The sequence below is a fragment of the Nannospalax galili genome, unplaced genomic scaffold, assembly GCF_000622305.1.
Source record: "Nannospalax galili isolate Female #2095 unplaced genomic scaffold, S.galili_v1.0 scaffold475, whole genome shotgun sequence".
In the NCBI taxonomy this organism is placed as follows: Eukaryota; Metazoa; Chordata; class Mammalia; order Rodentia; family Spalacidae; genus Nannospalax; species Nannospalax galili.
The window spans coordinates 4,021,826-4,044,913 of record NW_008339435.1 but is presented as its reverse complement, the minus strand read 5'-3'; the positions used below and the strand labels follow the sequence as shown (position 1 = coordinate 4,044,913).

General features: G+C 34.8%; 1 protein-coding gene across 1 annotated transcript in view; it reads right to left on the bottom strand.

The window, feature by feature from the left end:
- Sycp1 (synaptonemal complex protein 1) overlaps positions 1 to 23,088 on the bottom strand; it is a 152,282-nt gene that overhangs the window by 13,710 nt on the left and 115,484 nt on the right. The window contains exons 27-30 of the mRNA XM_008834012.2: positions 22,668 to 22,760; positions 21,298 to 21,372; positions 12,821 to 12,880; positions 8,111 to 8,290 (exon numbers count right to left, since the gene is read on the bottom strand). Coding sequence (XP_008832234.1) covers positions 8,111 to 8,290; positions 12,821 to 12,880; positions 21,298 to 21,372; positions 22,668 to 22,760 — 408 coding nt within the window. The remainder of the gene's footprint in view (positions 1 to 8,110; positions 8,291 to 12,820; positions 12,881 to 21,297; positions 21,373 to 22,667; positions 22,761 to 23,088) is intronic.

Sequence of the window (23,088 nt, the reverse complement as noted above, 5' to 3'; positions counted from 1 at the left end):
CTGACCCTAGTAGGAATGGCTATTATCAAGAAAACAAATAATAAATGATAGCAAGGATGAGGTTGGCAGGAAACTTTATATACTGTTGTTGACAATGTAAATTAGTACCGTCACAATGGAAATCAATATGAAGGTTCCTCAAAAACCTAAAAATATAATCCTGCCAGGGTAGTTACCCAAAGGAATCAAAGTCAGCATATTATAAAGATACCTACTTTTCTACTTTTACTATGGTACTATGCGCAATACCCAAGTCATGGAATGGCCTAGGTAACCTGTAAATGAATTTTAAAATGCAGTATATATACACAATTCAGTCATAAAGAAGGATGAAACCAGGGCTACAGAGCCAGCTCAGTAGCTCATAGCACTTGCAGAGGACAAGTGCTCTTGCAGAGGACCCAAGTTTGGGTCCACATGGTGGCTAACAACAATTCATAACTCCAGTTTCAGGGAGATCTGATGTCCTCTTCTGACCTCTACAGGCATTGTGTACCCCAGGCAAACTTACATCCATGCAGGCAATACACTTATATACATAAAATAAAAATAATGAAATATTTTTTAAAAGAATGAAATCATGTCATTTGCAAGAAAATGGATGGAGCTGGAAATCATCATGTTAACTGAAATAGCCAGACTCAAAAAGACAAATAGCATATTTTCGCTCATATAAGGAATCTAGATGGTAAAAAGGACATCCAAGTCAGAAGATTATTTGGAAGGAAGCTATCGGGGAGAAGGGACAAGAAAGGATAGTGGATCAAATGTCAGAATGAAAGTAATTATTTTGTATAATTAATATATACAAATATTTTAAAGGTGAAAGATTTTTATGATCTGAAGAGAAGCCAGAGCATACAGAATTTTTTTAAAAAAAGAAAAATATAACTGAAAGAAAGCATGGAAATAAACAGCGAAGAGACAGAAATTATAAAAAGAACCAAATTCTAAATTGCAGAGTATAAACTGAAATGAAAAGTTCGACACAGGAGGCCAATAGCTGATATGAGCTGTAGAAAAAAGAATCCAGAGATTCCATGGTAGTTCAACTAATATTATTCAGTCTGAGGAACAGAAAAAAGTTCAAAAAAGTGAATGGAACCTCAGAGATTTGTGAAACACCACTGAGCAAATCAAAATTCACAAAATAGAAGTTTGGGAGTAAGAATAGAAAGAAAAGGGACAAAATTATAATTGAAAAGTCAATCTACAGCAATGGTGTCAGCATGCACAAGACCCATGCAAACTCAAGCAGACAAAAACCTAGCACAGAACTGTGGAAATGGGCAGAGAACTACCGGCAGCTGATTATGAGTGAGGAAGAGCTGATCTTCTTAAAGGGAGGGACTCTAGATAGGCTGACTAGACCTAGAGGATGAAGGACACTAACTTGACTCAGTACACCTTAACTGACTAGACCTCAGAGGCTGTCTAGACCTCAGAGGATGAAAGACACTAACTTGACTCAGTAGACCTTAACACAAATGACAGAATGCATGAATTCCAGTGGGGGACAGGGTATGAGAGGGTGCCAATGGGAAAGGAGGTATAAAGGTGATTAAGATGTTCTATAACAAAATACACAAAAATTCAATTAAAAAATTTACACAAAAAGAAAAGCCAAATAACTTAAGGTTTTCAAATTTGATTAAAAAATGTCAACCTCAATATTGAAGAAACACAATAAATACCAAGTAAGAAAAATTCTATGAAATTCATACCTAGATCTATCATAATCAAACTGTCAAAAGACAAAGACAGCTCAAGGTTTCTCTACTAGTTAATAAGAACCAGTCTATCCTGTTCCCATCAGATTTCCTTGGGCTTTGGCCCTGTTCTGCTGAGGCTACCAGGGAGGACCCTATTAGCCAAGCCTCCTTCATCCACCTGGAAAGCACCTGAATAGCCTGCCTGGATCCATCTGGTCCCTCCAATAAAAAAATCAAGAGAGAACCTGAAGGTCAGACCAACTAATGATTCACAGAAAGCAACCAAGCTACATCAACAATATAAACAGAATCAAATTTCAACTCAACAAAGGCAGACTTCATACCAGAAACACAAGCAACAAAAGAAACTTATATGCCCAGACCACAACAACAAAATACAAATAATATGAAAAACCCAAATAATAAATCCCAACCAAACCCCACAAGTCCTATAGAACTGTTCTACAATGAGAAATACCTAGAGAAACCCGATGATACAGAATTTAAAAGAGCAATTATAAACAGGATCAAATTTAAAGATTATAAAGAGGACCAATTTAAGAATACCCAAACAACTCACAGAACTAAAAGAGGATAAACTCCTGATTGAAGCTCAAGAAAATACAAATATATAGAAGAATAAAAAGACAAAAACAGCTCTAAATTTGAATAAAGAATTCACCAAAGCAATAGAAATATTGACAAAAACTCAGGCTGAAATGAAAATGGAATTGAAAACTCAATAAGCTAATTTGGAACAACAGAAAAAACCTCACCAACAGAATGAATGAAATGGAAATCAAAATATCAAGACTGGACCAAAAAGTTGAAGAACTGGATACTCAAGCACAGCATATGAAAAAAATTAAAAACACAGGAATGGGCTATGCAGAAAATGTGAGACACCATGAACATACCAAATTTCACACATCATAGGCAAAGAAGAAGGAAAAGAATCCCAGGTCAACTGCATTTACCAATTCTTTAACAGTACTATAGGAGAACATTTCCCTAAGTTAGGAAATACATACCCATAGAGACACAAGAAGCACACAGAATACCACATAGACAGGAGGAGAACAGAAACATATCGTAGAAAAACATTAAATGTACAGAAAAGAAAGAGAATTCTGAAAGCTGCAAGAGAAAAACAAGTTACATATAAAGGAAAACCCATCAGAACTACAGCTGATTTCTAGAGCAAACTATTCCAAGTTCTAACTGATCAGCGATACCAACCCAGAATATTTTACCCAGAAAAACTATCTGGTATAATCAAAGGGGAAAGAAAAATCTTCTATGACATGAATAAGCTGAAGGAATTCACATCCACAAAACCAGACCTATGGCGAATACTCAAAGCAATACAAAGAACTGAAGAAAAGACACTGGCTAGTTGAATGGATTAGGAATCCATCTTTTTGTTGTAAGAAATTCATCTCACCTTGAAGGATAGGAACTACATTAAGATGAAAGGTTGGAAAAAAAATATTCCAAGCAAATGGTACTAAGAACAAAGCAGGTGTTGCAATTTTAATATGTGACAAAATAAGACTTCAAATTACAATTATTCAGAAGAGATAAGGAAAGCCACTTTATTTTGATCAAGAGAACAACTGACCAAGAAGACATTACAATCATGAACACATTATGCACCAAATTCAGATACATCCAATTTCATAAAAATAGTACAGGACTTCAAGACACAGATTAACCCCAATTCAGGAAGAGGAAGTGACTTCAGTACCCCCACTATCTGCGATAGACAGGTCAACTGGACAAACAACAAATAGAGACACATCTTAAATTAACTGACATCATACATCAAATGGACCTAACGGACATCTACCAAATATTTTACCCAAGCACCAATGAATATACATTCTACCCAGCAGCCCATGGAAGCTTCTCTAAAATTGACCACATATTGGGGCATAAAACAAACTTCAACAAATACAAAATAATTAAAATAATTCCATGCATTCTATCAGACCACAAAACAATAAAGCTTAAAATCAACAGCAAAAAAAGTTCTGGTGACTACACAAACTCATGGAGATTAAACAACACATTCCTGAATGACGAACAGGTCCAAGAAAAAAAAAAAATCAAGAAGTAAAAGTATTCCTGGTGTTCAATGAAAGTGATAACACAACACAATAAAACCTCTGGGACACATTAAAAGTAGTCCTAAGAGGGAAATTTATAGCTCTAAGCACCTACATTAAAAAATCAGAAGGAACACAAATAAGTGACTTCATGGTACAACTCAAGAATCTGGAAAGGCATGAACAAACCAAATCTAAACTAAGCAGATAAAAAGAAGTAACAAAAAGCAGAACAGAACTTAATGAAATAGAAAAAAAGAATCACTGAATCTTAAGACCTGGTTCTTTGAAAAGATAAAAAAGATAGACCCTTAGCTCAGTTAACCAAAAGAAAGAAAGAACAAATGCAACAAAATCAGGGACTCTAGGGGAAACAGGCACCAAAAAGATACAGAATATTTTAAGGGACTACTTTAAAAACTCAAACTCTATTAAACTTGAAAATCTAAAAGAAATGGACAAATTTCTAAATTCATGGAAACCACCAAAGTTAAACCAAGAAGAGATCAACAGTTTAAACAGACCCATAACAAACAAGGAAATTGAAACAGTAATACAAAGCCTCCTGACTGAAAAAAGCCCAAACCCAGATGGATTCACAGGTGAGTTCTATCAGACCTTCAAAGATCCACAACCAATACTGCTTAAATTATTCAAAAAGAACAAAGACAGAAACAGAGAGTGAACTCCCAAACTCCTTCGATGGCATTAGCATTACTCTAACACCAAAACCAGGAAAAGACACATAACAAAAAAAGAAAACTTTAGGCCAATATCCCTAACGAACATAGATGTAAAAATTTTCAAAAAAAAACTCACAAATCACACACATTAAAAAAGACCACCCACCATGATCAAGTAGGCTTTATTCCAGAGATGCAGAGATGGTTCAATATAAATGTCAATAAACAGAATAAATCATTTAAATGGACTTAAAGACAAAAAATTTCATAATCATCTTAATAGATGCAGAAATGGCATTTGACAAAATCAAACATGCATTCATGATAAAAGCCCTAGAGGGAATTAGAGTGCATGGAACATACTTCAATATAATTAAGACTATATACAACAAACCCACAGTCAACATCATTCTAAATGGAGAAAAGCTTGAAGCATTCCCATTAAAATCAATGCTTAGAGGGTAATTACTAGCTACAAATGTCACTATTACAAAACTGAGATCAAAAAGTCAGGCATGGTGGTTTCACATCTGTAATCCCAGCACTCAGGAGGCTGAGTCAGTAAGACTGACATGAGTTTAAGGTCAGCCTATGCTACATACTGAGTGCCAGGCTAGCCTGGGCTATAGTGTGAAACTGTCTCAAAGAAACAAACAAATAAAATAATGTAAAGAATAAAGAGATATAACAATTTAATGCAATTTGATACATAAATTGGACCCTTGAATAGAAAAGGAACATTAGTGGAAAAACTGTAAAATCCACATAAAGGCTAAAGTTTAGTTTTTAGTAAGTAATGTACTAACATAAATTTTTTGGTTTGAACAAATATGCTATGGGGCTGGAGAGATGGCTCAGCGATTAAGGACACTGGTTGTTCTTGCAGAAGACCCAGGTTTGAATCCCAGCATCCACATGGCAGCTAACAACTGTACGTAACTCCAGTCCCAGGGGATCCAACAGCCTCTTCTGGTCTCCAGAGGCATTGCATGACACAGGTGCACTTACCTACATGCAGACAACACATGTATACACATAAAATAAAAATAATAAGTAAAATTAAAAGAAAACAAATATGCTATCATATTGGGAAAACTGGATGAAAGTTATACAAAATTAATTGCAATTAGTTTATTTTTTTAAAAAATAAGGTAACCACACCCATTAAAATGACTAAAATGATAAGGATGAAAAAGCTAAGAATCTCCATAACTGAGCAATTTTACTCCTTTGTAGGTATATAGCTAAAACAGATATGTCAAATCCTACAAATTTTATAAGAAGACATTTCATAAATCGACTCTGAAAACTACCGAAATATTCATTAATGACACAAGCACTCATTGAATCATAATATATACAGTCTACACTGGTTAATTTTTGTCTTCTGTCAACTTGGCACAAACTAGAGACACTTGGGAAGAATAAAGTTCAACTGAGGCATTATCTCTATCAGACTGGAGCAGTGGGGATCTCCATGGAGGGCCCAGCCCACTAAAGGTGGTACCATCTCTAGGCAGGTGGGCCTGGATTGTATAAGAAAGGTAGCTGAGCGAAAGAAAGAAAGAAAGAAAGAAGAAAGAAAGAAAGAAAGAAAGAAAGAAAGAAAGAAAGAGAGAGAGAGAGAGAGAGAGAAAGAAAAGAAAAGAAAAGCAGGCACATAAGCATGTAAGCAGTGTTCCTCCATGGTCTCTGCTTCAGTTCCTACCTCCAAGTTCCTGACCTAAGTTACTGCTTTGGCTTCCCTTGATGATGGACTGTGACCTGGAAGTTGTAAGCTGAAATAAAAACTTCTGTCCCCAAATTGCTTTTGGTCATCATATTTATCACAGCAAGAAAAAGTACTAGGACACTGTCACACAACAGTATATTTTATATATATAAATAAAAAATGATCTAGCTTTAAGCTACAACATGGGTGAATTCCATTAGCATTATAGTAAATGAAAGAATTCCAGATGAAAAGAATATTTACTACATGATAAACTGAAATAATTAGTCTTGTAAATAGGACTGGTGATTAGAAAGCAGTTCTTCTGAAGTAACAGTAATACTGTATTTTAATCTGGGTGCTGGTTATAAAGTTGTGTTTGGTTTAATTCAAGTTGAATAATTAAGATCTGTAATTTTTCTTAGAAATATATCAATTTGGAGTTTTTAAAGAGAAGGCATTCTTTAATATTTTTTCACCAGCCATGGTGGCACATGCCTTTAATCCAAGCACTCGGGAGGCAGAGGCAGGTGGATCTCTGTGAGTTTTAGGCCAGCCTGGTCTCCATAGTGAATCCAGGACAGCTAGGGCTACAGGGATACCCTGTCTCAAAAAGACCAAAAAATAAATAAATAAATAAATAAAATTTAAAAATTAAAGTGAAGGCATTCTTTAATTTTTTCATATATTAAACAATATGGTTATGAATAATTTAATACAAAGGCTTTTCTAAGCTATATAGTAAAATAATTTTCACAAGTTGAATCATATTCACATCAGGATGTGAATGGAATTTTTTCTTTTGTTCTAGAATGGTCAATTGGAACACAAAACTGGGGGAAGTGCTAGTAATCTAAATTCTAAAGCAAACTACTATGCTTGAGCCATATCCTTTTCTCAATCTTACTCAAAAGTAGGGCAGGCCTTATGATAAACAAACACGGCTTCTTCACAACTGTTTTAAAGAAATTAAGAAAATAAGGCATAAATTTTCATCTTAAAGGAGTGGAAACAGGTTCAGACACTTTTCACCTCAACTTGCAAGAGAAGTTGTCCTGTAAAGGCTAGTAGTAACTTCAACAGTGGACGACTGGCATCCCATTCCCTAGAAGGATTTGAGCCTGGGCAGCTCTTCTTGTGTCTGGCAGAGCAAAGGAAAGGAACCTTGGAGGGGGGTTTCAGAAGAAAATTCCGCAGTGCCTTAGTGTGGCAAGGTGACATGAGTTCTCCCATGGATTATGTAAATATGTGGAGTATAGCTAAAACTGAGTCACCTTGCTAGCAGCACTTATTCCAAGAGGACTGCTAAATAAAAGGCAGCAAGATGATGTAGGATAAACAGCAATGGGAAATATCTGGAGGAGAGTGTTGTAAAACATCAAATCAGAACCAGACTTGTAATATCAGAAACTCTGCATTAATAAATGACCAGCAAGTTATGGAATCTGCCCAAGATGTCATTAAGCTGTGGACATAAGAAAAAAAAAGATTTTAAAAATTGAAATGAAATAATAAAAAAATGAAATCATTTCATGATGATGCCACAAACAATGGCCTCTGCAAGAAACTAGGATTTTTAAATTTTTTATTTGTGTACAAGTGTATTGCCTGCATTTATATAAGAAACCTATGTTGTACAATGCCTGTGGAAGTCAGAAGAGGGCATTGAATGCCCTGGAACTGGAGTTGGAGGTGGTTGTTAGCCACCATGTGAATGCTGGGAACTGAACCCAGGTCCTCTGCAAGAGTAGTCAGTGCTCTTAACCGCTGAGCCATCTCCCTAGCTACATAAGAAACTAGTCTTATACATGCATGATATTAGATATATGGTATGTAATACCAGAACCTTCTTTTTTATTAAAAATTATTATTATCTTGGAAATTTTATCAACCAACCTTTACTACTGCTGTAGATAAGATGCCTTTAGTAGATTTCAATGGATAGTTGTTATTATTTCTTGATTTGCCATAATCAGTGGATGAGAAATTTCGAGATGTATTTTGTGAAGGAGTTGCTTTAGATTCAAATTTCCGACAAGCAGTTTCAGGCATTTCCAGTAAAGACGTCTGTATTTTCTGCATTGAACAAAAGTGAATAAAATCATGCTGTATGTTTGTTTGTCTGTTTGAAATAAGGTCTAATTATATAGTTCCAGGCCGGCCTCAAACTCCCAAATTCTCCTGCCTCAGCTTTCCAAGTGCTGGGATTACAGTCATGTTTCACCATGCCTGGCTCCTAAATGTTGTTTCTATTGTTTATTTCTATAATAAAGCAGAGCAACTAGAATACTAAAATAAATTAGGATTAATATCCAAATTTGTTATTACATAAATGTGACTTAATTATACTTATCCCTTTTTGCCACTTTACATGCCCACCTGAGATTAATATATCTGCTGTTTATCTTCACAGAGATGCTCTGAAAACTAATTAATATCTCAAATGTCTATTAATTAAATGATTTTGTTTAAAAAAATCACACTCTTCCTGGCAAAAAAAAATCTTAATCTGTGCTTTGCTGTAATACCCCAAAATCAGAGAACAGTTTGTTTTCATTTTCAGCCATTTTTTCGTGTACCCTCCTTCCCTCCCCCTACCTACCTGCCTCCCTCTCTCCTTTTTCCTATTTAAGTAACCTCATTTACTTTCATAAAAAGGGAAGAAAATTATGAAAATTAAAAATGAGAAATTGGGGCTGGAGAGATGGCTCAGCGGTTAAGAACACTGAATGTTCTTGCAGAAGACCCGGGTTTGAATCCCAGCACCCACATGGCAGCTAACAACTCTCCGTAACTCCAGTCCCAGGGGATCCAACAGCCTCTTCTGACCTCCGCAGGCATTGCATGACACGGGTGCACTTACCTACACGCAGGCAATACACGCATACACATAAAATAAAAAATAATAAAATATTTTTTAAATGAGAAATTATCAGGAAAACCTGAGAAAATGGCCATTTGTTCCAATTTTTAGAGTAAATATGATATAAATTTACTCTAAATAGACATTATTGTACATCGATGATTTCCTCAATTCATTTTCTCTATATAGTTTCCTTTAGCAATTAACCTAGCTTCCTAGTAAAGGCTAATATTTATATATATATTGCAATACTGGGATCAAACCCAGAGCCTTGCACATGCTAGCCAGATGTTCAATGACTGAGTTATATCCTGAATCCTCAAAAGGTAGTAATAATTGTGTCAGTGGAATCTTACATGAATTCCATGTTTATCACTTCCTATTTTGCCTCTTTCTTGGGTCACTATCAACACTATGAATACAAGTATAGAAACCACTCACTTGAAAGAATAGAACACTCATACTCATGTGCACACACATGCACACAAATGTACACATGCATGGATATTTGAACTTGGAGAGTGAATTTAAACTAGGAGTGGTATAAATACAGGATTAAAAAGTAACTGCATGTAAAAAAACATTAAAGTAGGAGCCATATGATACTGTTTTTTTCTGGATCTATTACTGCCTTGCCAGGTAATTATATCTCCAAGCATTGCCAGGCTTAAATTTATTGATCTATAAAAGCAAAATACTAAATGTGATGAATCACAGCTTTCTTGCCTCACTCTAATGATCTATCACTTCACAAGCATATTTTCCCAGCAGGTAGGAATTTTGATAGCATTTCTTTTCTTTCTTTTGGGTTTTTTTTTTTTTGAGAGTTAATCTCATACTGTAGCTCAAGCTCAATATATAGTCTAGGCTGCAATCCTGCCAGCATCCCAAAGTGCTGGGATTATAGACCTGGCAACTTTTTTTTCACAGTAACATTTCTGTGCCTTGTTCCTACATGTTTCTACATCAGTTAATGAATTTTTGTTAATATTTATTTATTTACCTATTTATTTAGAGATAGGGTTCCACTGTGTAGCCCTGGATGGCCTAGAACTCACTATGTAGACCAGGCTGGTCTCTAGCTCACAGAGATCCACCTCCCTCTACCTCTCCAGCACTGGAATTCAAGGTATCTGTCACCCCACCTGACTCTGAATGCAGAATTTTGATGAAAGTATATTTCTTCTGCTCTCTGGATTCATCAGAGGATCTACCTGGAACCTCCAAAGTAGCTTTTCAGGGACAATTTTCCCCCCCTATAGGCCTGAAAGTGACAATTTGAAGTTACTGCACCACCACCTTGTGGCCATGTCAGGGAAACAAGGGTTATCTGGTAACCTAAAACAAAAGATAACCCCAGTCCACGCGCGCGCACACACACACACACACACACACACACACACACTTTGGAGACTTAATCCTTCTTCATAATAAAAAATAATAATCATAGAAACATGTATTTCTGTAAACATTACAATTTTTCTGACTGCTTTATTTCCAATGGTACTTAAAATACACTGATTATCTGTTGTATCTGCCTTTATATGGCATTTATTCTATGTCAAAGGTTATTTTTAATGTTTTGCAAATACCATCTCACTTAATTCCCAACAACTTTAGGAGGTAGGCATGATAATCCCTTGATAGATGAAAAAATTGAGGCATGAAGAATTTCAGTAACTTACACAAAATCAGAGACATCTGATGCATTTAATGATTATTATATATTTGGTCTGTGATATTTCAGCCTGGTTAGAATAAAGTATAACCCTCCAAAAGCATAGTTAACTTTCTTCATTTCTTTGATAATTTTTTCATTTTTCAGCATATATAACATCCAGACTCCCCAGATAAAATAAATAGCACTTACTAATCTACTTTATAAAAGATATAAGTATTATGGAATTACACACAAATCAAAATGTCTATGAAAACATGATATATAATTTAATACGAATATGTTCTATACTTAGAATATCAATAATTAACTGATTTGTTCATCTTTATCAGACATTGCATTAACTTTATGGTCAATGATTAATTTTATTATGAGGATTATTTCTCCAAATACAATCTTTTGAAGTGTCTACTGTAGTATCTAGGAAAAGTAAAACACTAAATATTCACTAACAGGTTCTTCTTTGAACTCAAAGATAACCAAGCTGTGGCATTATCTATGCCTAACAATTAAATTGCTGCCAGACAATTCTAATTCTCACTTTCAATGTAACTAGAATCATAGCAATATCTATTAGAAGGCTGTGTTATGTATATAGAAAATAATAATCTAAACAAAAAATTGATTTAATCAAAATTCTTCTGCAACAATTCTATCTCATTAAATAAGTTAAAGACCAAAGGTTCAGTCTTCTTCCCCATTCCTAGAACTTCCTTCCAAATGGAGGGAACTTCACTAGAGTAACATTTCTAACCTCTCTCCCTTAGAAGAGAACAGTGGCTTAATACCAGTGGTAAGTTTGGAAAGAGAAACTAGCTAGATACATATACTAGTCTCTTTCTTACTCCTTCTGAGAACAAGAGAAAGTACGTATCTGTTTTTCTCATTTCTGCTACAGTTTACAGGAGCAGGTCATCAAGTGGATAGATCTGCCCCAGTAATGACAGAACATATGACAGAAAAGGAAAATTATTTGTTATTTCAGGAGTAAGAAATTCTCTTCTAGCATGAACAACATTGCCGAGTTTGACCCTCATCACCACAAAACAGTGGGGAACATAAAAGAAAAAAGTCTTCAGTTATAAACCACATTATCTAATATTAGTTATCAACTATAAATATACATGTATATGATTACTTTGTCTCTCTCAATTAGAACAAAGCTTAGGTGAGTAAAGCAGAATGTGACTTATTTAGTCTTGTCAAAACGTAAATTAATACACTGTATACATGTATGAAATTGCCAGAGAATAAACTTTTAAAATATTAAAGCAAAAGGCCTGCAAATTAAACATAATCTAAATATAAGCTTTAGATTTTTTTTCAGTGCTAGAGATCAAACCCAGAGCTTTGTGCACACTAGGAAAGTACTTTATTTACCACTGACCAAGATTTAATTAATTTTTAATGAAAGTATTTTTCCTCTAATACTGGAAATTTTTCAAAAGAAAAAACAGATATGTCAATTTAAGATAGTAGTATAATAAGAATCATAAAGACTGGGGCTGGTCAGATGAGCTTGCAGGCCAAAACTGATGACCTGAGGCCAATCCCTGGGACCCACAGGATAGAAGGAGAGAACCAAGTCCTACAAGTTGTTTTCAGGCTTCCACACATGCATTGTGGGTTCACAACTCTCTCTTTGCCATATAAATTTATCATTCAAAAGTATTTCCTTTTCTATTTTTGCCAAAAATATTTCCACACATAACTGTTTACACACACACACACACACACACAAATATATAAATAAATAAATAAATAAATGTAATTTTAAATTTTTAAAAAATTACAAATTCTGAAATCATCTCTAAATCATCAAATGACTAATGTTTTAAATATTTTTAGCTAGTGTCTTTAAATTAATAAACAGCAAGAAATAATTTTGGAAATGAAATTGTGTGATACAATTTAAATGTCATTTTCCTACTGATGAACAAAAGTAATTATTTCTAAATGCTAGAAAAATGAATTGATGCTGGGGATATACAGCTCAATGACAAAGCATTTGCCTAGCACATTCAATATCCAATAAGGAAAACTGAGAATTATATAAAACTCTTACCTTGTCTTTTTTATCTCTAAGAGTAACTATGTTTTCTTTTGCCACTTTTCTTAATTTTTCCTATTAAAAATAAATAGTAAATACATATAACATAATCATTACTAGTACCATAAACGAACATTATTGTCAAAATCTTTCCTAATAAGTACTGACAAAGAAACAAGGTTGGTGCAGAATTTTATAACATAATGAAAAGATTAGCTCATTCATACATAGGTATTACTCAGTTTTGATTATCTGTCTTTATTCTCTTTATAGTGTGTATCTCTGGAATCTTGAGTCTCTTTAAGCGCTGAATCTCAATTTTCTTATTTGTAAAATGAAGTAGATGAGAACAGTAGGCTCATCTCAAATGATTCAATAAAAACCTTGAACAAAGTGATATCACTTCATGATAAAAGCCTTAAAGAAACTAGGAATTGAAGGAACATACCACAACATAATAAAGACTATATATGACAAAACTATAGTCAACATTGTGCTAAATGAGGAAAATCAGAGAACAGTTCCTCTAAGATCTAGAATAAGATAAAGTTGTCCACTCTGTCTACTCTTATTCAATATAGTGCTCAAAATCATGTAGACAAATAAAAGAACTAATAGAGATACAAGAAAGAAAGGAAGAGGCAAATTATCCCTATTTGCAGATACGATCCTATACATAAATGAACCTAAGGACTCCATAAGAAAGCTCTCAGATCTGATAAATACCTTCAGCTAATTAGCAGGACACAAAATCAACATACAAAAATCAGTAGCTTTAGTTTATGTCAATAAGGAACTTGTTGAGAAAGAAATTGGGTGGGGAGGGAATTCCATTCCAAGTAGTTTAAAAAATAATAAAATATCTAGGTAAACTTAACCAAAGGGGTGAAAGATTATGACAATGAAAAGTTTAATATACTGAAGAAGACGCTGGAAGATAGAAAGACCTTATTAAACTCATGAATCAACAGAATTAATAGTAAAAATGCTGCATGGTTGAAATCGATCTAAAGATTTGCTATAACTCCTGTCAAAATAATAATGACATTCTTCACAGAACGAGAAACAATCCTGAAGCTCACATGGAAACACAGAAAAGAAACTCCCCATATCATAGTAAAAACATTAAATGTACAGAACAGAGAGAATACTGAAAGCAGCAAAACAAAAACAAGTCACATAAAAAGGAAAACCCATCAGAATTACAGCTGACTTATCAATGCAAACTATGAAAGCCAGAAGAGCCTGAACCAAGGTATTTCCAGTTCTACATGACAATAGATGACAGCTCAGAATACTTCACCCAGCAAAGATTATAGTTGAGGGGCAAAGAAAAATCTTCCATGACATGAATAGCCTGAAAGAATACATGTCCACAAAACCAGCCCTTCAAAGAATACTTGAAGCAATACAGAGAGCAGAGAGAAACAACAGGGACAATGAAAGAAAATAAATAAACGTATAATTGAGGAAACACAAAATTAGACAGAGAACACAAACAGCAATCAAAATGATGGCAACCAATAAACATCTTTGAAGAATAACTTCAAATATCAATGGACTGAACTCCCCAGGCAAAAGACACAGGCTAAGTGAATAGATTAAGGAACAAAATCCATTTCTTTGCTATCTACAAGAAACTCATCTCACCTGCAGGGACAGGCACTACCTTAAGGTAAAAGGATGGAAAAGAATATTCCAAGCAAATGGCACTAAGAAACAAGCAGGGGTTGCAATTCTAATATCTGACAAAATAGACTTTAAAACTAATCAGAAGAGATAAGCAGGGTCACTTCATTCTGATCAAAGGAACAGTTAACCAGGAAGATATTACAATCCTTAACATATACACCGAACTCTGGTGCACCCAAATTCATAAAAACAACACTACAGGACTTTAAGACACAGATTAACCCCAACTCTGTAATAGTAGGGGACTTCAATACCCCACTGTCTCCATTAGACAAGTCAACTGGACAAAGAATAAACAGAGAGACATCTGAATTAAATGATACCATACATCAAATGGACCTAAAAGACATCTTTCAAATATTCCACCCAAGCACCAAAGAATACACTTTCTACTCAGCGCCCCATGAAATTTTTTCAAAAATTGAACACATACTGGACCACAAAACAAACTTCAAAAAACACAAAAAAACTGAAATAATTTCGGGGGCTGAAGAGTTGGCTCAGCAGTAAAGAACAATGACTGTTCCTGTAGAGGACCAGGGTTAGATTGCCAACACCCACATGGCAGCTATGAACCATCCTTAACTCCAGTTCTAGGAGAATCTGAAGCCTTCATCTGACCTCCACAGCATTGCATGACATGGGTGCACTCACATACATGCAGGCAATACACTCCTATACATAAAATTTTAAAAAATAAATTTAAAAATTGAAATAATTCCATGCATTCTATCAAACCACAATGCAATAAAGCTCAAAATCAACACTGGACAAAGCCCTAGTCACTACAGGAACTCATGGCAATTGAACAACACACTCCTAAACAATGTGTGGGTCAAAAGAGAAATTAAGAAAGAAAGAAAAGAATTCCTGGAATTCTATGAAAAGGACAATACAACACAACACAACCTCTGGAACACTTTAAAAGCAGTCCCAAGAGGGAAGTTTACAGCTCTAAGCACCTACAATAAAAAATTAGAAAGAGCCCAAATAAATGACCTAACACTGCAACTCAAGATGCTGGAAAGGCAAGAACAAATGAAACCCAAACCCAGCAGAAGAGAAGAAATAACAAAATCACAGCAGAAATTAATGAAATAGAAACAAAGAAAATAATACAAAGAATCAATGGCTCTAAGAGCTGGTTCTTTGAAAAGTTAAACAAGATAGACAGAACCTTAGCCCAGCTAACCAGAAGAAGGAAAGAGCAAATCCAAATCAACAAAATCAGAGATGAAAGGGGAAACATCACAACAGACACCAAAATGATCCAGAACATTATAAGGGAATACTTTAAAAACCCATACACTACTAAATTTGGAAAATATAAAAGAAATGGATGAATATCTAAAATCATGGGAACTGCCAAAGTTAAACGAAGAAGAGATCAACAGTTTAAACAGACCCATAACATATAAGAAAATTGAAACAGTACTACAAAGCCTCCCAACTATAAAAAGCCCAGGCCCAGATGGATTTACAGCAGAATTCAATTAGACTTTTAAAGAAGACCTCCAACCAATACTACTTAAATTATTCAAAATGATAGAAACAGAGGAAGAACTCCCAAATTCCTTCTGTGAAGCCAGCATCACTCTAATACCAAAGCCAGGTAAAGACACAACCAAAAATGAAAACTATAGACCTATATCCTTAATGAACATAGATGCAAAAGTTCTCAACAAAATACTTGCAAACTGCATGCAGACACACATCAAAAAGATCATTCACCATGATCAAGTAGGCTTTAATCTAGACATGCAGGGATGGTTCAATATACACAATTCAATAAACATCATTTATCATATAAATGGAGTCAAAGATAAAAACCACATCATCATCTCAAAGTACACTACAGAGCTATAGTCATAAAAATAGCATGGTACCGGCACAAAAATAGACACATAGATCAATGGAACATCACTGAAGACATAAACCTGAATACACACAATTTCAGCCACCTGATATTTGACAAAGGTGCCAAGAACACACAATGAAGGAAAGACAGCATCTTCAACAAATGGTGCTGCCAACAACAGATCTCCAGTTTTCATAGAAGAATGAAACTAGATCCTTATCTTTCACCTTGCACAAAAGTCACCTCCAAATGGATCAAAGACTTCAATGTGAAACTCAAAATTCTGAAACTATTAGAAGAAAACATTGGCAGCAACCTTCAAGATATAGATGTAGGAAAGGACTTTATAAATCTTTTAAATTGGACACCAGTTGCTCAGAGATTATGGTCCACAATCAACAAGTGAGACCTCATTAAACTAAAAAGCTTCTGTACAGCAAAATAAACAATCAAGAATGTGAAGAAAAATCCCCTGAGTGGGGAAAAGCTCTTCACCAGTGACACATCTGATAGAGGTTTAACATGTAGAACATATAAAGAACTCAAAAAACAAAGACGCAAGATAGCTAAGAAATATCTTGAAAGGTGTTCAACATCATTACTAATTAGGGAAATACAAATTAAAACCATCTTAAGATTTCACCTTACGCCAGTCAGACTGGCTAAAATCAAGAGAACAAATGATATCAAATGCTGGCAAGGATGTGGAAAAAGGGGAATGTTCATTCACTGCTAGTGGGATTACAAACTCATGCAATCCCTGTGGAAAATAGTGTGGAGAATGCTTAAAAAACTAAAAATGAACCTATCATAAGACCCGGTTATACCACTCCTTGGCATATACCCAAAGGACTCATCCTATTATAGAGATACTTGTATAACCATGTTTGTTGCTGCTCTTTTCACAATAGCTAAGTGATGGAAGCAACCTAAGTGCCCATCAACTGACGAGTGGTTAACAAAAATGTGGTGTATTTACATAATGAAGTTCTACTCAGCAGTAAAGAAAGATGAAATAATGAAATTTTCAGGTAAATGGTTGGATCTAGAAACTATGATACTAAGTGAAGAAACAGACACAGAAAAATAAAATGTTCTCCCTCATATATGGATCCTAGCACCAAATCTTTATAAGTGAGTGCATATCCCAATGTAACTTCAGGAACCAGGAATATGGAAGGGAACCAGGGAGGCAAAGGAAAGAAGGAACCCGAGAGAGAAGAATAGTAGGAGACAGGTGTTACTAAGGGAGAAATGTGTAAAAAGGGGGTAGTTAAAGGGGAGGGGGAGAAGGAGGGCTATACAAAGAAATATGGGAATAAAGGGGAAGAAGGAGCTCAGAAGAGGTGGACCATAGCATGCCAAAATTATCAAAGGAGAAATGGGGAAAATGGGGGCACTTTAAATGGGAAAGTTGGGGAGGGAGGATAAGACAAGAAGAGAAAGAGGAGACATAAATAGTACCTAGCTAGTATAAAAAAAGAAAACAGAATAGTATTATTTTAAAACCCTACTGAAAAATTACACATACAATATTCCTACATGAGTCAGTGAGCAAAGCTGAAGACTACATAACAAGAAGCAGTGCCAGACAGGAGAAACCTTCCTTTGAGCTGTTGGCCCTGGTAGTCTCACAGAATTACACAGGCTATCGTCACAGTCCTTGATTGCCTCCCTGAACTTGATGGTAAGACCCTATTGCTAAAGACAGGACATACTTTGGATACAGGATTTGGAGCAGTGGAGCTGGAACTGACCTGGAAACCACCTCCCCTGAGGGCTAGCTCTCATAGCTTTGGAAAACACTAAGCAAGTTGGTACATCAATCAATGGTCCAACCCTAGCTTCAAGGCCTAAAAATCACATCAATGACCACCAAAGCAAAGGACATTGGTGCAGTAGTGGCACTTTTATCTTGGGGGTAATCATCAGCTACCTAATTGGACTTAAAGCCCACTCAGTGGGAGGAATCATTTGTGGTACAGTAAACCTAGCCAAAGACACATAGCCGGAGAGGTCATAGATCTTAGAGAAAGCCCAAGGCTCTCATAACGCTAGACAAATATAATTTGTTACTATGTGCAAAATATGGATCCTTAAATTTACAGACAAGTATCCCAGTCACTACCCATCAAAGTAGCTTTTTCGACAGACAGAGATTATTACAGAATCACACCACTGGTCACACACAGAGATTCTCTGTGAATTGTCCAAGCCTAAGTGGCACATTTAGGATGCAACCTCTATGCCTAAGACTCACAGAACATAGAACAAGGGATGAAGAGAACACTAACGCATCTTTCAATTCTCATCAATGAAGCTCTCATGCAACAGAGGGCCAGGAACGCAGAGAATAAGAGCCTACAGAGTGTGGGTCCTTGGACAGGTCTGCTATATTGAGGTCCACCCACCCAGGCCTCAGGGACCACTGAAGAAGAGGGGGCAGAAAGATTGTAAGAGCCAGGGAGGAGGTACATGACCATATGGAAATAGTCCTACAGGTGCCAGGGACCCTTCTCATATAAACCTACAGCAATGATGTCAGCATGCACAAGATTCATGCAAACTTAGTCAGACAAAAACCCAGCACAGAACTGTGGAAATGAACAGCAAGCCCCAATCTCAGTCAAAGAATTATTGGCAGCTGATTACTGGTGGGTGAGGAAGAGCTGATCTTCTTAAAGGAAGGGACTCTAGATAGGCTCACTAGATCCCAGTGGACGAACTTGTACTGAAGGACATCTGGGGACACTAGCTTTACATAATAGGCCATAATACAAATGACAGAATATATGAACTACAGTCGGGGGCTATGGGAGGGTGGCCAAAGTGGAAGGGGGGGTCTAAAGATGATTTTCTGTATGAAATACACAAAAATTCAATAAAAATTAATATATTTATAAGCATAATGAAATCCATTACATTTTAAGCTAATTTTAAAGAAATAATAGTAAAGAAGAAAAATTGCCTATACCCATGCATATGCAGTCAATCATAATTAAACTCAGTGAGTTTTTTTTTAAGATATGAAAGTAGGAGGGGATATGTTAGGAAGAAAAGTTCCAATGGAAAGAGATAAGAGGGGGTTAAAGGGTATGTGAATCTGATCAAAATATATACATGTATGAAGCTGTCACAGAATTAAAATTATTTGTAAAAACTAAAACAAGGAGTGAAAAAATTCTCAGAATGAAAAAGAAAACAAGGAACTATCACCACAAATCTATCCCAATAACTGAAAAACATAGCAAGGTGTTGCTTGCAAAGATGCAGAAGGAATGAATCACTTATGCAGTGTTGCTGATAATGTAAAAATGCATCATCACTTTGGAAACGATTTGGCAGTTTCTTATAAAATTAATACACAACTGCCATACAATTCAGTAGCTGTAATATCTGGCAGCTGTTTTAGAGATAAAAACTTATGTTTACACTAACCCTATATATGCAGATATTCACAGCAGTTTAATTCAAAAAAGCTCAAAAACTAAAAATACATGCCCTTTATTGGCTGAAGGACTTAAACAAACCGAGGTCTATCCATATACATATATGATGTAAAAGAAACGCTATACTATGTAAACAGTGACTGAATAATTCATGATATACACATAAAAAAGCAAGCACTGGAATTGTTGACAAGAAATTCAACATGACCCAAGTCAAGACAGTGGCTAAGCCAACATCTAAATCCTAATAGGTATGGAAATAGCAGATAGCATTACGTACTATTCCTTCTCAAAGTTTGATGCTTAAGAATCTTGGTAAAGATTTTAAGACTTTTTAAGGTCTTTTCATGTTTATTAAAGAGTAAAAATCAATTCAATCCCCAGCATCAAAACAAAATAAAAATAAAATCTGAACATAGCTCAGGGTTTAAATAAAAACATCAAAAATAAGGACACATGAGGATTCCTGTTCTGTTTACATTATCGGATGAAGTATCTATGTTAGTATTATAGGTGAAAAGAAATCTATTTGGTCATTTATTTAACTAATATTAATTGGAAACAAAAATTTCAAAAAACAGGGCTAAAACATAATCCTAGCCTTAAAATGGTTGTGATGTAATAGAAGGTATTTAATATGTATACATATAAGCTGACATTTTAACATATATATGTGAGATTGTCCACAGAAAAGATAAAAGGAATTAAGTACAAGAAACAAAGTTAACAAATTTGCAGAAGCTTAAAGTTGAAAATGTATTTTATCTAGGCTGTTGGAGAGGTATTAGAAGAACAGGATTTTTTTTTTTTTTTGTCTCCCTGTAGCCCCAGCTGGCCTCAATCTCACAAGAGATTCACCTGCCTCTGTCTCCTGAGTGCTGAGTGCTAGAATTAAAGGCCTGAGACACCACACCTGGCTCAAGAGCAGGTTTTTAAGTCATGCAAAAATACACCTAGATTTGAATTCTAGCTTCTTACATGCTCTTGAATGAATATCCTAACCTTGGTAAAAATGAAGACTGAGTACTGCATACAATGTTATTATAAATACTAAGTTAGATACAACTCAGCAGAGTACTTGACATAAGAAAAAAAAAGGAAAAGAGGATTTGGTATTTTAGTGTGAGTCACAGCACTTTGCAAACTACAAATGTCACAAAGAAGACATTTAAGACATTTTTCTGCAATAATGAATAGCTTTTTAAAACTCACATTAAATATATAAGCATTTTACAATAAGACAATATTCCTCAAATACAATATATTTGAAAGTATTTATATTCTTAAAGGTGCATGTATATTCCTATATACTTAATATTTAAAGGAAATAATTTGTTAAATACTTCTGGGGGAAAAAACTAATAGAGAAATGGTACATTTTCTCATCCCTAGTTACCCAAATTTATCAAATTATTTTTAAATATAACATTTATAAAATGCAATATTGCACCAAAACCCAACAATCATTTTACATGCAATACCACAAAACCTACTTTTTCTTCCTTTTCTATTTCAAGCTGCTTCTTAAGGGACACAAGTTCACTTTTGATATTAGATAATTCATTCTCCTAAAGAAAAAGAAAGATGAAGTGTGTAAGTGCTTCTATATATTTCTCAAGATAATGGAAATGTAATCTAGTGCTTCTAACAAATTCAGTTCTAAAAAAAGAATAAAATTAACTCAACATGTCCTTTAAAATACTATAGACACTGTAAACACAGCAAATACATATGGCTGGAGAGGTCAGAGATCTTAGAAAAAAATCCTAAGCCTGTCACATTCCTAGACAAACATAATTTCCTACTATATGCTATATGGATCTTTATATTTTACAGATAAGTATCCCAATCACCACTCATCAAAGAAGCTTCCTTTGCAACAGAGACTATTAACAGAGTTCCACAACTTGTCACACACAAAGGATAAGTGTCTGTGAGATGCCCAACCCTAAATGACACATCTACAATGGAACCTGTACACCTAAGGCTCATGGAACATACTGGAACACAAAAGGGGTAGAGAGAATGCTAATGCATCTCTCAACTCTCACCAGCAAAACGTCCTCATACAAGAGAGGGCAATGAATACAAAAGCCACAAATGGTCAAAGTGTAAAGAATAAGAGTCTGTAGAGTGTGGATCCCCAGACAGGACTCCTATATTAAATTTCATCAATCCAGGGCTCAGGGACCATTGAGGAAGAGGGGGTGGAAAGATTATAAGAGCTAGGGGAGGAGGTGGATGACCATAAGGAAACAGACTTACAGGTAGAGTTGATTTTCTTTAAGGGAGAGACTAGATAGGCTGACTAGACCCAGTGGATGAACTTGCACTGAGGGTTGTACGAGTACACTAACTTGATTTGATAGACTTTAACATACATGAGAGAATGCATGAAATCTTGTGGGTGTGGATGGGGAAGGGATATAAAGATAATTAAGATGTTTTGTATGAAATTTACAAAAATTCAATAAAAATATTTTTTTATGGCTGATAATGGAACATAGCTAGACTCAATTTAACAAGTTTCAAGTTTTTCTGTAGTTTTCTCTTAAGGATTTGGCATCATATATACATACACATACATACACACTCATAGTCTCTTATTCCAACCAACTCACCTTTCCTAAACATCAAAGCTTTATATTTCCTTTAACTAGACCTTTCAACATTTCAGTTAAAAATAGTTTATTCAACCATTTCAAAAACTAAATTTAAAAACAACACAAGAAGAAAATTTGTAAGATCCTTTTGGATCTCAGACTATGAGTCTATAGATCAAAAATTATAGCTTTAATACTATTTTGCCATCAATGTTAATGCTATAAGAATTGGTTTTACTGATATTTGTTCTGTGTCTCACCAAAGAAGCCTTCACTGATGACTGTTCTTGTTCTCTGCTTTTATAAAGTCCTAATTCTGAGTCTCTTTCTTCAACAATCTTATCATATTGATGCTGTATTAAACAAAGAAGACATTTTAGATATATTAATACTGAACAGATTATGTTTTGTAAGCTTGATGCCCTACACATTTTAATATTTGAAGAAAATGATCATGGAAAACTTGAGTTTAACTATTTTTTAATTTTCTCATTATTATATATTATATATTTTCAACAATCTTATCATATTGATGCTGTATTAAACAAAGAAGACATTTTAGATATATTAATACTGAACAGATTATGTTTTGTAAGCTTGATGCCCTACACATTTTAATATTTGAAGAAAATGATCATGGAAAACTTGAGTTTAACTATTTTTTAATTTTCTCATTATTAT